General features: G+C 42.6%; 1 protein-coding gene across 2 annotated transcripts in view; it reads right to left on the bottom strand.

Annotated features, from left to right (window-relative positions):
* The window catches only part of trappc9 (trafficking protein particle complex subunit 9), a 283,244-nt gene that overhangs the window by 228,165 nt on the left and 38,840 nt on the right, over nucleotides 1–16,239 (bottom strand). For both annotated transcript variants that reach the window (XM_078267366.1, XM_078267365.1), the window contains one exon: nucleotides 43–128. In XM_078267366.1, coding sequence (XP_078123492.1) covers nucleotides 43–128 — 86 coding nt within the window. The remainder of the gene's footprint in view (nucleotides 1–42; nucleotides 129–16,239) is intronic.

Consider the following 16,239-nt stretch of genomic DNA (forward strand, 5'->3'; position numbering starts at 1 on the left):
AGTACATTTGAAGTGCAATAAAGCGTAATAAATTACACTTACCATGTTCTCAACACGCAATTCGTAAGGCATGGGGTTGTAGACCATGAGCTGCACTTCACAAACATCTCCTTGAACCCACTGGAAGTCTATTAAAAGAAAAAGAGACATACATATTTCGAAATAAGATGTCAGTGGTATTAAAACCCATTTGTTGTTAATGAGCTGAGGGAAATATGCCATGAGGCTATATTGCAGATCCAATGCAACAGTCAGTGATAGATTATGTAAATAAAAATGTTAATCCTCTCCCCACCACTCAGGACCAAGCACCATACCTGGGGGATGACAGAGCTTACATCATTGCAGCCCCCTCCCTCTGGAACTCCCTACCCATACACATCCGTGACTGTACTGACCTGGACACATTCAAAACACTCATCAAAACACACACTCTTCAGATTAGCCTTCCACATACAATAGTCTTACATTTCTCACCTGGTTTTATTGTTTTTAATTTATTTAGTTTATGTGTTGGTTTTATTGCTCATCTGTTTTTAATGTGCTATATGTGCTGATTTTACTGTAACGTGTCTTTGAGTGCCATGTAAAGTGCTATATAAATATAATGTATTATTATTATTATTAGGGCTGTCAGCGTTAACACGTTAATCACGATGCGATTAAGGGCCGACGCGACGAGATTCTTTTAATCGCATGCCGGCATTTATTAATTTATTTTACACTTCACTCGGCTTTGCGTCGTGCCTAACAGGCTACTATTTCGACCCTTTGCAGCACCGTTACTTATAATCAAGCTGCCACTTCCTCCTAACACATCCTGCTGTTGCAGGCTGCAGGCATGATGGAGAAACACAGCAGCAATAACTCTGAATGGAGCTTTTTATTTTCCAAAACTCCCAGACGGTTGAAAGCCATATGCACGTTGGGTAAAGCTGAATTAAAATATTACCGAAGCACGTCAAGCTTGAGCTTCCACCTACGGAGCTAAGCATAGTAGTACAGTTAACGTGATGCTACCGCTAGCGGGCTAAACGGGTGGCAACTAACTGCAGACCTGTCAGCATCGTAGAGGACTCGGGTCTTACAGACCTACTACGGTTGACCTGTTTCGTTGCCGTTGAGGGAGACAGTAGTTTCACCATACACATACCACATGGAGAAAGCAGCCACACTGGAACTGCTGCCAAGTGCAAACGCTGTCTCATTAAGCGGTGATCACTGGACGTCAGTGAGTAATCAACATTATTTAGGAGTTACTAAACACTATATTGACTCTGGTAAGGATAGGGATTTTTTGTTTTTTAGTTAGGTACTTGGAGGAATTGTGCAATAATGACAGATTCACACATTTTTCTTTTGTTTACAGTAAATAAATAATTACAAATCTTAAAATCAAGTTCATAAAGTAACTTTCTTTGCATTCATTTGATTCCAAATCAAGATACAATGGTAAAAATTGCTTTCCATTGTTAATATGTACTTAAAAACTGTTATATAAATAATAGAAATTTAATCATGTGATAAAATATGCGATTAAAAATCATTTGACAGCCCTAATTAATAATTATTATTATTATTATTATTATTATTATTATTTTATGCCAGATTTGAACCAGTGATGTGGTTTCTGGGAGGCGTCGTAATTAATCCCTAAACCATGGGGACGTCGCATACCCAATTATTTCTTGGCCCAGAACAGTAACTTCCTGGTGTCTTGCCGTCAAGAGGTTGTCAGACAACCAGCTGAAACACCAGGAAGTTACCACGCCCTGCCAAGAAACAGTCTGGCACATAACTTCACATGTGGAAGAACCACAACCTATCGTTTTTACCCTTAGGTTTTTGTACAGATTGTACAGTGCCAAAACACAGCACAGCGGTTTATGATACTATGAGGAAGGACCTGTAAAGTTATCAGAGCAAACATTTTATTTTGTTAGTAGTCTTCCTAGAATCTGCGCTTGCGCATATTTGATGAGCCAACACAGTGCGTTGCTGGATGAGGTTTGATTACAGTCCGGCAAAAGTTGAGCCAGGTTCAACTTTCTTGTCGTGGTGTTTACACTTGGTTTTGAAGGGCCCTGTCTTGCACCTGGTGCAGCGCAGTGCAAAGCCCGATGCAAGTGTCTTTGCTAGTTTAAGACCGACACAGTTGTCCATTTACCATCCAGCACCCGCGTCGTTTAAATAGCAAATGCACCTGCGCCCATCTTTGCGCCCATGGGCATGCTGGTCTTAAAGAGAAATGTGTTTAGGTGCATTCTTGGCGTATTGCTATCTTGAGGCAGCGGGAAATGATCGCGCCATTGACCAACAAAAACCTGGTCTAAAGTCAATAACGCAGCACTTCATTGTTATTTTAACAGCGCATTAGTAAAATGCGCCAAGGCAAGGCAGCTTTATTTGTATAGCACATTTCAGCAACAGGGCAATTCAAAGTGCTTTACATGAAAACGGATTAAAAAATAAAACAGATTTACATCATAAGTCTAGGCTTATGCACAGTGCGCGCACACTGTGCTTGTTACACACACACACACACACACACACACACACAGGGAAGGGCAGAAGCACACAAACATGCAAAAGATTACAAATAAAAAATATCACGGTGCAAATTTGCCATCATAATAGCAATGCGTCAAGGTACAAATGCGCCTGGCTACTCACAAGCCCCCGGCTGAGCGCCGCTACGTTGGAGTTTACCCCGGTGAACGAGAGGGTCGCCTCCCTACGCCTGTGGGTTGTGGGGGGGAAAACTCTGACTGTTGTTTGTGCATATGCACCAAACAAAAGTTCGGAGTATTCGGCCTTCTTGGAGACCTTAAGTGGAGTCCTGCATGGGGCTCCAGTGGGGGACTCCATAGTTCTGCTGGGGGACTTCAACACGCACGTGGGCAATGATGGAGACACATGGAGAGGCGTGATTGGGAAGAACGGCCTCCCTGATATAAACCAGAGTGGTTGTTTGTTGTTGGACTTCTGTGCTAGTCATGGATTGTCTATAACAAACACCATGTTCGAACATAGGGATGCTCATAAGTGTACTTGGTACCAGAGCACCATAGGCCAAAGGTCAATAATCAATTTTATAATCGTTTCATCTGATCGGAGGCCGTATGTTTTGGATACTTGGGTGAAGAGAGGGGCGGAGCTGTCAACCGATCACCATCTGGTGGTGAGTTGGATCAGGGGGTGGGGGAAGACTCTGGACAGACCTGGTAAGCCCAAACGAGGAGTGCGAGTAAATTGGGAACGTCTGGAGGAGGCCCCTGTCCAACAGACTTTCAACTCACACCTCCCGCGGAGCTTTTCGTGCATCCCTGTAGAGGCTGGGGGCATTGAACCCGAGTGGACAATGTTCAAAGTTTCTATTGCTGAAGCTGCGGCGAGGAGCTTAGGTCTTAGGATCTTAGGTGCCTCAAGGGGCGGTAACCCACGAACACCGTGGTGGACACCGGTGGTCAGGGAAGCTGTCTTTCCGATATGTTATCCCAGAGGACTCCGGAGGAAGTTGCAAGGTACCAAAGGGCCCGAAGGGCTGCAGCCTCTGTCGTGAAAGAGGCAAAGCAGCGGGTGTGGGAGAAGTTCGGAGAAGGACTTTCTGTCGGTACCAAGGTGCTTCTGGAAAACCGTTCGCCACCAGGAGGGGGAAGCGGAGAACCATCCAAGCTGTATACAGTAAGGATGGGACACTATTGACCTCAACTGAGGAGGTAATAGGGCGGTGGAAGGAGCACTTTGAGGAACTCCTAAATCTGACTAATACGCCCTCTATGGTAGAGGAAGAGCTTGAGGATGATGGGGGATTGTCGTCAATTTCCCTGGTGGAAGTTGCTGAGGTAGTTAAACAACTCCACAGTGGCAAAGCCCCAGATATTGATGAGATCTGTCCAGAAATGCTTAAAGCTCTGGGTGTGGAGGGAATGTCTTGGTTGACACGCCTCTTCAACATTGCGTGGAAGTCTGGGACGGTGCCTAAGGAGTGGCAGACAGGGGTGGTGGTTCCCCTTTTCAAAAAGGGGGACCAGAGGGTATGTGCCAATTACAGGGGTATCACACTTCTCAGCCTCCCCGGTAAAGTCTACTCCAAGGTGCTGGAAAGGAGGGTTTGGTCGATAGTCGAACCTCAGGTTGAAGAGGAACAATGCGGATTCCATCCTGGTCGTGGAACAACGGACCAGATCTTTACTCTCGCAAGGATCCTGGAGGGAGCCTGGGAGTATGCCCAACCGGTCTACATGTGTTTTGTGGATCTGGAGAAGGCGTATGACTGGGTCCCCCAGGAGATACTGTGGGAGGTGCTGCAGGAGTATGGGGTGAGGGGGTCCCTTCTCAGGGCCATCCAATCTCTGTATGACCAAAGCGAGTGCTGTGTCCGGGTTCTCGGCAGTAAGTCGGACTCGTTTCAGGTGAGAGTTGGCCTCCGCCAGGGCTGCACTTTGCACTTTTTGCAGATGATGTGGTCCTGATGGCATCATCGGCCTGTGACCTTCAGCACTCACTGGATCGGTTCGCAGCCAAGTGTGAAGCGGCTGGGATGAGGATCAGCACCTCTAAATCGGAGGCCATGGTTCTCAGCAGGAAACCGATGGAGTGCCTTCTCCAGGTAGGGAATGAGTCCTTACCCCAAGTGAAGGAGTTCAAGTACCTTGGGGTCTTGTTTGCGAGTGAGGGGATAATAAAGCGGGAGATTGGTCGGAGAATCGGCGCAGCGGGTGCAGTATTACATTCAATTTATCGCACCGTTGTGACGAAAAGAGAGCTGAGCCAGAAGGCAAAGCTCTCAATCTACCGGTCAGTTTTCGTTCCTACCCTCACCTATGGTCATGAAGGCTGGGTCATGATGAAAGAACAAGATCCAGGATACAAGCGGCCGAAATGGGTTTCCTCAGGAGGGTGGCTGGCGTCTCCCTTAGAGATAGGGTGAAAAGCTCAGTCATCCGTGAGGAGCTCGGAGTAGAGCCGCTGCTCCTTCGTGTCGAAAGGAGCCAGTTGAGGTGGTTCAGGCAAGGTTCAGGTAAGGATGCCCCCTGGGCGCCTCCCTAGGGAGGTGTTCCAGGCACGTCCAGATGGGAGGAGGCCTCGGGGAAGACCCAGGACTAGGTGGAGGGATTATATCTCCAACCTGGCCTGGGAACGCCTCAGGATCCCCCAGTCGGAGTTGGTCAATGTGGCTCGGGAAAGGGAAGTTTGGGGTCCCCTGCTGGAGCTGCTACCCCCGCGACCCGATACCGGATAAGCGGACGAAGATGGATAGATGGATGGACTAAGTACAACCCTTTTGAACCATGCGCACAGCCCTTTGTTTCCACCATCAAACTAGCAAAAGTGGATTTGGACACGCCCTAAACACACCTGCGCCAGGCGCTTCACACCGTGCGCTTAGATCGTTAAAATAGGGCCCAAAACGCGTTTCGTGATCCGAACACCTGTTTAAAAATGGGTCTCCAGGTGGCCCTTTGTGTTCAGATTTCATGACTGCCTACGTCACTTCCACTTGAAGTTCAAAGGGCCCGCGCACAATCATTACATCCACACTCTCGCCATTCACTTGAGCTGTTGTGTCAGTACAGCTAGAGATACCGCTGTCAGCAGAATCCAACACATCTCCTTGCAGAGGTAAAAAAACGATGGACGGTCACATAACACTTCGTCTAACTCGTCGTGCAATGGGCAAGTTAAAGAGCGTTGGCGCCCGGTCACCAAAACAACCACCACGTCCTGCAATGATGATTGGGGACTCATTGGGGACTCATCAGGACACATTACCGTTTACACTACAAAAGATATGTGGTCAAATGCGCCCCAGACCACCCTGATATTGTGATTTGAGTGATCAGATCAGAATGCGTCTTGGTGGTTGTGGTACACTTGTATTTAGCGCTGACCACTTGTGTGATCCAATTTGCCAAGATGCATCGTAAAACCAAGTGTAAACAGGGTCAAAGAGGCCTCATTGAAATGATTCCATTTTTTTTCCAGCAGGGCTAATGCTTAGACTAATGGCAGAATAAGAGCAAATCTCTGCAGCCAGGTTCCAAACCATGTAAAAGAAAAGCCTTCTGAGGAGTGTGGAGGCCATTACAGCAGCATATTAATGCCCATGGGTTTGGAATAAGATGTTCAGTAATCACATGAGTGTAATGTGCGGGTGTACACATACTTTGGACCACGTAGCGTATATACACACATTTAATATACCGGGGGGAAATCACATTCATTTGAACTGCTGGAGCTGTTAAGGGCGTGATAGGACCTTTCCATTCCAATAGGTCATTGTTAGTTCAGAGAATGACATTCATTGAGCTGTTGTGATGAGCTAACAGCAGGGATAATGAGATCAACTTATGTTAGGACCTAATTAAATTGACTCCAGAGAAATGGAACTGTAACAGCTAAGGTAGCATTGCATTATGGCTGCTGCATCCTTGGAGGAAAAACTTAGATTTTAGAAAGAGCCTAAGTCTTACTTTTAGAAAAAGAATATATAAAGAGATTAAAGCTCTGCACTACAGTATCAATCATTCCTGAATGAGATGGTGAAAGGGTCGATTAGATTGAGAAGCTACTTTAGTCCCACTGCAGCCATACCCATCTCCATTTTGAAATGTAACATATTCTGTAGTCCATTTGAAGAGTCCATTGCTGTGAATAGACTTTCAAAAGAGGGCCTGAAAATCCTACCTAAGACCCCTGGCAGGAAAAGGGATTTATGGAAAGCAAACTCCAGCCATGCACCTCGGGAAATTAACTCAGTCAAAAGAAAGATATCTATGATATGAATGTCTGGAAGGCCCTACACGACCTCGTCCCTGGCTCACAGGCATGCTCTCATAGCCAGCCAATTAAGTGTGAAATACACCTCAGAAAATAGAAAAACAAAGTGGATTGCTGCTATCTTATTTGTGTTGCCTCCGTCCTAACTCCTCAAGTGGCCATTGGGATTCTGCAATGATCTCCAAAGGCTGCATCTCTTTCAAACCCCATCGTAGAAAGCAATAATGAATATTTTGAGCCAACGCATGGCTGCATGGTTGGTTAAACATTGCCTGTGCTTGGCTCCCTAAAGGGCAAATAAATTGTTTTGTCAAACTGTCTCTCGTGTGCAGTAGAAAATCATCTTTTATTGACCAGAGACAGAACTGAAGAGGTTTACTCGTGTTACTGCAATTTACAGAGAAGTATTCTGTTAAACTATCATCTTAACATTCATCTTACAAACTGAATAATACATACACACTGTGCCCGAGCATTGGAGCTAAAGTCATGCATGTGAAATGAAGCAACCCCAGAGCAGGAGGGAATGTATTCCAACACAACTAAAGGCGAGCTTTTCAGCTCGTTTGAAATTACTAGTCATTAGCGCCTCAGACATATTTCTTGAAGGCATTACTTAATACTTTAAATAAGAATTACACACAAGTGTCTTATCCATTTGTAGTGAAAAAATGGATAAGTTAATTTTTTGCTTTAGAAATAGTAGTTTGATACAGTAATCTTGACCCATGCCCTGCTGCCGTTATGTCATGTCTTTACGATGTCCTATTGACAACTGAGCTTAAAAGCAACAGGCATGGGGTGTACCAGTGACCTATAGTATAGATGTTGTCTATGTATTTGCAATGTCCATGGAGCCAGTCTGACTGAGGACCTTCTTGGCATTTCAACCCTTCTCTTTTCGCTCCTTGCTACCATCTCCTGCTTAATAACTTTCCAAGGGTAGTTAAAGAGCTCACATTATGCTAATTTTCAGGTTCATAATTGTATTTAGAGGTTGTACCAGAATAGGTTTACATGGTTTAATTTTCAAAACACACCATTTTTTGTCGTACTGCACATTGGTGCAGCTCCTCTTTTCACCCTGTGTGTTGAGATCTCCGTTTTAGCTACAGAGTGAGGGATCTCACTTCTATCCCATCTTTGTTGGGAGTCGCACATGCACAGTAACTAGTATCTTCGGGCCTGCGCTCTAACTAGCTTGGTTTGAGAGCGCGCCACACTAGCAGCTAGGCGAGCATTATAACGTTTGTTACAAAGTGATGCGAAATGGCACGTGTTTGTCTCTAAAGTAAAGAGCAGTTTGTGAACAGTGTTTTCTGTTGGAGATGGTAAGTCCCTCTGGGGTGGACTTTGGGCTTTTTCACTTGTAAACTTATTACATGCACAAAAAAGATATACAACACAATAAAGGAAAGGGAAAAGGCCCAAAAGCATAATATGAGCTCTTTAAGCTCTGGAATTTTCATAATTATTCATTAAAGAAACCATACCTTTTAATATTGAACTTATTTGGAGGGAAATACACATAAAATCAGAGTATGACAAGGAGGCAGATCATGGAAAGGATATGGAGGCCTGAGAAGAAAGAGAGATGAATATCAAAATGCCAGACTCCAACAAGGTGCACGTTGATTTGAATTAAAATTGCAAGCGCATAAACACAAAAAGTATTCCTGCTTCCTAGTTTGCTTCCACATCGTGCTTCCACATTGGACATGAGTTGCTCCTGCCTGCTCAGTCCCGCTTGGCCCATAAAATTTCATAAAACTTCTGGGCTCTGGGAAAGTTTTGCACATTAAAAATAATCACGTATTTCTCTTGCTTGCAGTTGGAGGTGTCCGGTCGACAGTTTTACAGACGTCTCTTTCATAATGTTGGTCTGTGGGGGGAAATAATTTTTGGTGTGGTTACCGGAAGAAGACATTGATAAATCGTTTTGCCTTCAGCAAAAGACTCTATATGTCTGGGATCACTGCCCTGCTGCATTATTCTGAAATTGGGGGACAACGATAAAAAGGCCAATGGGTCCTGCTCACTTACTGTGGATGTGAATGCCCCCAAAGCACCCTTAAAGCTGGATGTCAGCACTTAAACCTCATAGTTGTTGTTTTATTTCAAATCCAATGTGACACAATTGGAAATGTGTCACTGTCCAGACACTTACTGACCACACTGTGTCCCTGCTTTCCCTACAAGACTAGTAAAGTTCACCTCCCTGTATGTACATAAAACACTGTAATGAATAGCTTATCACCCACATCAAGGTAAATGGATAGCTGTAGACTACACAGTTCTTAAAACTGAGTCTCAGAGCAATTGCAGGGAAAACAATCTCCCATTAGAGGACCCCTTCTTTTATGGCTGAGCATCAACATGATTCATAGCATGTGTGAAGATACACACACACACACACACACACACATATATACTCAGTGTCCACACACCCTAATTGAGCCAGAGCGTAGCAACTAATACTAGACTCTGGTTGCCCATCAGTAAAATGAATGAGTGGGAAGTGATGGTTTACTCTAGCGCTGTAAAGGTTTGCAGCTGTGGCACATATTAGGGCTGTGCAATTAATCAAATTTTGATCGCGATATTGATTCTGGCTCCTAACGATCACAAAATGAAATGTGATTTTAGTTGTACACAAGACAAGAATGATTGTATCTGCTTTATATTGTGCTCATGTTAGGATGTCAATCATTGTTCAAGGATCTTATTGTAACACCTGGCCAGGGACTGCAGATAAAACCTAGCCTTTTGGCTAATTCTGGCATATTTACAGAAATGTTTATTACTATGCACTGTCCCTGTCATATAAAAATAAAATATAAAACAATTACTTTGCACATTACATTTACGAAAAAAAACTTTCAAACGGGAAAAGTATTAAGGGAAATTTCACAGTTCTAAGTGTTTTCACTGTTAATTTGTCCACTGTTTAAGTTTATAAATGCAATCTCTTTCCAAAAACCAATGAGTAATTGTTTTACATAATCGTGATTTCAATATTGACCAAAATAATTGTGATTTATTTTACATAATCGAGCAGCCCTAGCACATATCAGAGCTTAATGAAGTCCAAAAATATCTCTATAGTGCTCATCTCACTGATGACAAGGCAAGTACACACTAGTCCAAAAAACATGTCTTTTTACAAGTTTGAAATTTTAAGCTGTGTTCGGACACTAAAAAAGGGCAAAGGAGGATGTGGCTGATATCATACAGCATGTTGCAATAGTCTGTGAAAGCAGAAATAATACTGAGTTCTGTATGGGAGGACATGCCTGCATGTGGCCATTGTGTGATGATTGCATGTTCACAGTTAACCATCGTTCAAACACTTGCTTTCTACAGTTATTGCGTGATGGAAGATGACTTAAAGAAGATACGAGAGAATCTGAACTTCATTAGCTTGCAGAGGTAGACATACTAAAAGGGAAAGGCATGTTTGAATTCATCTCCTATATGTAAGGCAGTTGAACATAACATACATACAGTGGATGCAGATGTTCAGCTTCCCAAGGTCTATTCTTGGGAAACACCAAATCCCACGCTAAGACAGTGTTATAAAATTCTCATATATAAGCCAGTATTTAAATAATGGCCAAGTTCCAAGTAATAGCTAGGGGCACGGTCACTTGGTCACATGGTTTATTATGTTTTTGTATTATGTTTAATGCGATTTTGAAAACTGTATCGTCACAACATAGACTGAAGTACCCCAGGAAGAATAGCTTCTAGCTTATGCTTCTGCTAATGGGGATCCAAATAAACTAATTTACACGTCCACATAGGGCAGTCACGATATCAGATTTTCACTACGTGATTATCATGGCCGAAAGAATTGACGATCACGATATCTATAGAAATTTTGAAATAAATAAATAATGCATTCAGTCAAATTCATCTTTAACTTGGTTTAGCAAAGCAAAATCTACACATTATTCATTACACTCACAATATTTTACTCATTATTTCAGTTGCTGCCCAAACAGCACAGAGTTATTGATACTAGGATTGAGGAGAATGTGAGTTTAGCACTTCTGCGCGCACACATGCCCAGTCAGAAACAAGTCGACAGGCTCAGCACAATGCATCATGGGATACTTCTTGCCCTCCGTGGGCTTCAGCTAACGGCAACAACAATTCCTTTTAATACAAATTAATGGATAAATAATCACAGAGACATTCATTGTTGTATGAAGTTTGATAGTAGTTGGATTCCGATGCTTCTCAAAAGGGATACAATTGCAGCAATGCTCATTGGAAAGTTAAAACAGTAACCAAGCGGAGGCAAATTAAACCGCTGGCGTTAAGGAGATATTCTAAAAAATAATAATAAATACAGTACTTTGATGTCATATACGACATTGCAGATAGTGAAAAGGCAACCAGATGAATAAACAAAAAAATCCAATGTGTGGGGCGTTTAGGGAGGGAGACAAAGCGGGAGGAAAGAAAACGTAAGTTATTTTATTATTTATTAGTTTATTCACAGTTTCTTAGTATTGATTGTGTCCCATGTCCAAATTGCACCAAATTCAACAACGCACACTATTGGGCAACCAGCAATACACCCGCCAAGTGTGACGTAGATCAGATGGACGGTTCTGGAGATGTGCGCGGGACAAAAAGAAAGACAGACAAGAGATTCCTTGCTTTATAGTTAGATGAGTTTGACTGGGCATTGATTTCACAACTACACTTTGATGAAAATAAATAAATAAATAAATAGAAATAAATATATATATATAGAAATATATATATATATATATATATATATATATATATATATATATATATATATATATATGATGTAAACTTCTGCCAGAAATGAACCTCAAAGGGCTTCAAAGTGCTGAGAGATGAAGAGGGTCCTGCACAATGTGCCTGACTCAGCACTTCCAACATGAAAAAAAATTGTTTGATTGATGTTGCTGTTGATGTCTACAACAAAACATCTCAAAGACACACCAGCCAATGGACAGCCACAGTACACTGCTAAATTGGACTTTGTTTGATGATTCTGCATCTGGGATTGCATAAAACACTGAAATGGAGTCACTCAGACACAAACGAGCCTTAGTTTTTCCATACAGCCCATTTCCAGTCAGGACAGCAGTGAATCACTGCAGCATAGCCTTGAGCCTGTTGCTGCTGCTTACATACTAAGTGATGAATCAACGGTACGTTCCTCGGACGGTTAGGGCGTTTATGAGAAGGAGTCGTCAATTTAAAAATTGGACCAGTTAAGCGATGATAGGCTTTGTTTATGCGTGGCATAATGCGGGCAAGAGGCCACTCCATGCTTTTCATGCCGCTGACTTGTTTGTTGATGGACAACGAAATCACGGTCAGTCTGTTAATCTAGTTACTGTGATGTTTTATAAACCGATATAGGAGAAATTCCCACAATTCAGCATGGGTTTCATTACACAGCATGTAAATAGTTCAAGAAAGAAGAGTTACAACTGCTTTGATGAAACTGCGTGTTTAAAAAAAAAAAAAAAATTCAAATTTTGTTGTATGTACATTATATCTCTGTGTCTGACCATTTTTAAAGCCTTTCCCCAGTACAGTCTACAGATTACAATTAGATTCCCCATACACTTATTCACTGGTAAATGTAGCTCTCAAGACTTTTCATTTTTGTACAGGTGAATAGAATTAAACATAACTTCAGATTTTATAGATGCTATTGCAGATATAACGGATGACAGCAGCTGGCCAATATCACCCAACTATAATTAATGTAGAATTGTAAACCTTGTGGTACGCTCATCTAGTTTGACAAGGCCACAGAGATAAGCCTGAAGTGGAGAGACTGTACTCACTGCAGCTGAGTTCCATCAAAAGCCAGTGTTCATGTTCATTGTCATGTCATCCCCATAAGGAATCTGTCATGTTTCTGCCATGATTGGATGTTATCAAGATCAATGAAATGGGAACTAGAATATTCCCAAGAACGCAAATCCTCCAGCTGACTAAGGACCAAAGAGTAAAATCCTCTTGACCAGATCTCAATCTAACTGAAAACGCTGCAGTACAGGCCTGGGACAGCATCACCGGATACCAAGCTTGGTCTGTTGTCTATGGGTTGTAGACTTCCGCCAGTCAACGGCTGCTAAGGATGTTCAACCACTAAATATAACGAGCAACAAAGAACTTAACAAGTGTATTCATAAAATGCATAAGCCCTTAAAAGAGTACACCGATTTAGCATTGCACTTCTACAACACTGTCGGACTCACAATGGACAGTTAAGTTAAAGAGCATAAAGAACCAAATCAAAGCAGCAGAACCAGACATATGTTTTATATTCCATGCCTCCTTCCTTGTCAAAACCCAGTGCCTACACAGAGTGACCACCCACTTTTTTAACAACTCAGTTTATGGAAGTGATTTTCCCCGTTCAATATCTCCATTGACGTTTCATTAAATGCTTATATAGAGTTTGAAGCCTGGAACCAAGCCATACAGCTCCGAGATTATTCGTGACCATACAACATATGATACGGCGCAAAAGAACATTTCGAAAACGGCAAAAAAAGACAAAAAAGGTACATGACTGTACAGTAACAATCCTAGACTTCAATAGTAGCAGCTCGCGCTAGCCATCCGCGGGTTCGGTAAACATTTCCGTGGTAATAGCAAGTTCCACCAATCAGAGACGTCGCTGGTACTCTTAAGATTGTGGGTGGTGTACATGTTTTTCTTACATTAAGGTTGATTTCATACGGAATTCTGGCTTTTACGGGAGCACAAACTTCCGTTTCACAATCTCGTTTACAATACCGGTCAAAAGTTTAGGGTCACTTAGAAATTTCCATTCCACTACATTATAGACAGAATACCAGCTGATCTGAGAGGGTGGCTGTTCTTTAATGCAATATCTACATTGCCCATTACCAGCAACCATTCATCCAATGTTCCAAAGGCACATTCTGTTTACTGATCTGATATTTTAAAAGGCTAACTGAGAAAACATTGGAGAACTCTTTTGCAATTATGTAAGCACATAATGTAATCTGAAAACTGCTGCCCTGGTTAAAAAAAACAATGCAACTGATCTCAGCTGGTATTCTGTCTGTAATGGCGTGGAATGGAAATTTCTAAGTGACCCCAAACTTTTGACCGGTAGTGTATATCTGCGTTTTTAAAAAGGAGCCATGCTCGTAATTTCATTCATAATTTACTTTTCTGTGTTTTGTTGAATAACAATCAAAGGAATCTTGAATCTTAAATCGTAGGTCGTGGTGAGTCTACCTTGGATGGTTTAGACATTATGGCTAATAATCAAAATCCAAATGGAGAGAATGAATGGCATTACTTCTGGAACCACACAGTTGAGCTCCATTACCCACAATGCAACGCTGCAGCTGACAACCCAGTCAGAGATGGGGTGTGTTATGCCAGTATCAGCTAATGTAGCCTTGAGCCATTGGCCTGAGGTAAAGATGAGCACTTCTAACTCCCCATCCCCAGATTTTTTGTAGTCTTCAGCCCCAACTGACGCTGACTCAAGTGACATCAATTGAGACATTTTTCAGATTTAACGCATCTCCCTCTGGAGCCACCAAAGACTTTATACAACTTTTTTCACATATGCAGAAGTACTCCAGAACATATGTAAACAGCAGACTCTGATTCTCATCATCATCCCCTTTAAGATCAGCTGATGGGTAACTTAGACTGTGTTCCATTAGTCCATGGCTCTGCAACACTAGGCCTTTGTCAAAGCTTGATAAAGAAGTTCTGAAGGAGGCATAGTGTTGCCAAAAGCTTCTTCAAGCAGTCTTAGAAGTGCTCCAGCTTTTTTACAATTGGCAATATTAAAGTATGTCAAGCTACACAATGAACCGTTGACTATACCCATTGTTATACTGCCCACCATGAAACATTGTTATGTGGCAGCCTTATGCTTAAATTATGTAAATTCATTTTCCCTTATCAATCTACACTCAATACCGCATAATGACAATTTAGATTTTTTTTGCAAATATATTAAAGTGCCCATATTATGAAAAAAACACATTTTCTGGGATTTGGGGTGTTCTTTTGTGTCTCTGGTGCTTCCACACGCATACAAACTTTGAAAAAAATCCATCCATGCTGTTTTGAGTGAGATACGGTTTCTGAATGTGTCCTGCCTTCAGTCTCTGGGTGAGCTGTTCAAAATCGGCACGGCTTGTGACGTCACAGGCCGAAACGAGCTGGCTAACCGCAACCGTTAGCTCGTAGCGTTAGCATGCTAATGCTAGCATGCTACCTCGTTCTCAATAGCAAAGCACTGCTACAACACACACAAGTTCACTATAATCTACAAAAGAACTACTTACATGCGCGCGCTCCCAGCTAATCCTGCCTTGTAACTGACTGAAGCCTTTCTTTTACTGTCTATGGAGCTAGCTAGCTGACATGATCTACATCTGAGCTACTGCACATGTGCGAGTGCAATCAAAGATAGTACAGAAGAAGAAGAAGAAGAAAAGAGGTCTCACTCTGTAGCTAAAACAGACACCAGGTGAAAAGAGGATCTGCAGCAGTGAGAGAGAGCTGTGCAGTACAACAAAAATATGGTGTTTTTTGAAAATTAAACCATGTAAACCTATTCTGGTACAACCTTAAAATACAATTATGAACCTGAAAATGAGCATAATATGGGCGCTTTAAAAAGAAAAAAAACTGAATTATCAGTTACCTTTGGTCAACTGAAGTCAGAAGACTTCATTAAAAAAAAGGCCAAATGCTACTACATGTGTCACCTGCTCAACAACCTCAAAGTAATGCTCAAAAATTCATTTCACATTCATGTGCTGGAGTATGGGTGTCAGGATACACCTTTAACCAACAAACCCAAATGGTGGGTGCTTGTACAGTCTGTGTGTGAGAACAACGCATTCTCATGAACGGGTCCGTATGATATCCTAGGAAATTAGGAGACCGCCGGCTGGTCACGTGATGCTGGGTGGTCACGTGACGTCAGCTGGCTACGAGCTCCATGACGCCGAGAGGCAGTTGCTAGTTGTTTAAGCCGCTACTGCGCTTCGTGAAGCCGGCTACAGACAGTATATAGTTGTAGACCGTTGTATCAGCGGTAGTTGGTGGTTGAGTTACATGAGTACAAAGCACCACGAGCTGCCGGATTGTTTCGGCGAACGGTATGGTTAAATTTAGCCCACAAAATATGAGCGTTTTGCCGGAACATAAGTTAAAGGTCCCATGGCATGAACATTTCACTTTCTGAGGTTTCTTAACATTAAGGTGAGTTCCCCCAGCCTGCCTATGGTCCCCCAGTGGCTAGAAATGGTGATAGATGTAAACCGAGCCCTGGGTATCCTGCTATTCTGCCTTTGAGAAAATGAAAGCTCAGATGGGCCGATCTGGAATCTTCCCTTTATGACGTCATAAGGGGAAAGGTTACCTCCCCTTTCTCTGCTTTGCCCG

This window comes from Sander vitreus, chromosome 14, assembly GCF_031162955.1.
Source record: "Sander vitreus isolate 19-12246 chromosome 14, sanVit1, whole genome shotgun sequence".
In the NCBI taxonomy this organism is placed as follows: Eukaryota; Metazoa; Chordata; class Actinopteri; order Perciformes; family Percidae; genus Sander; species Sander vitreus.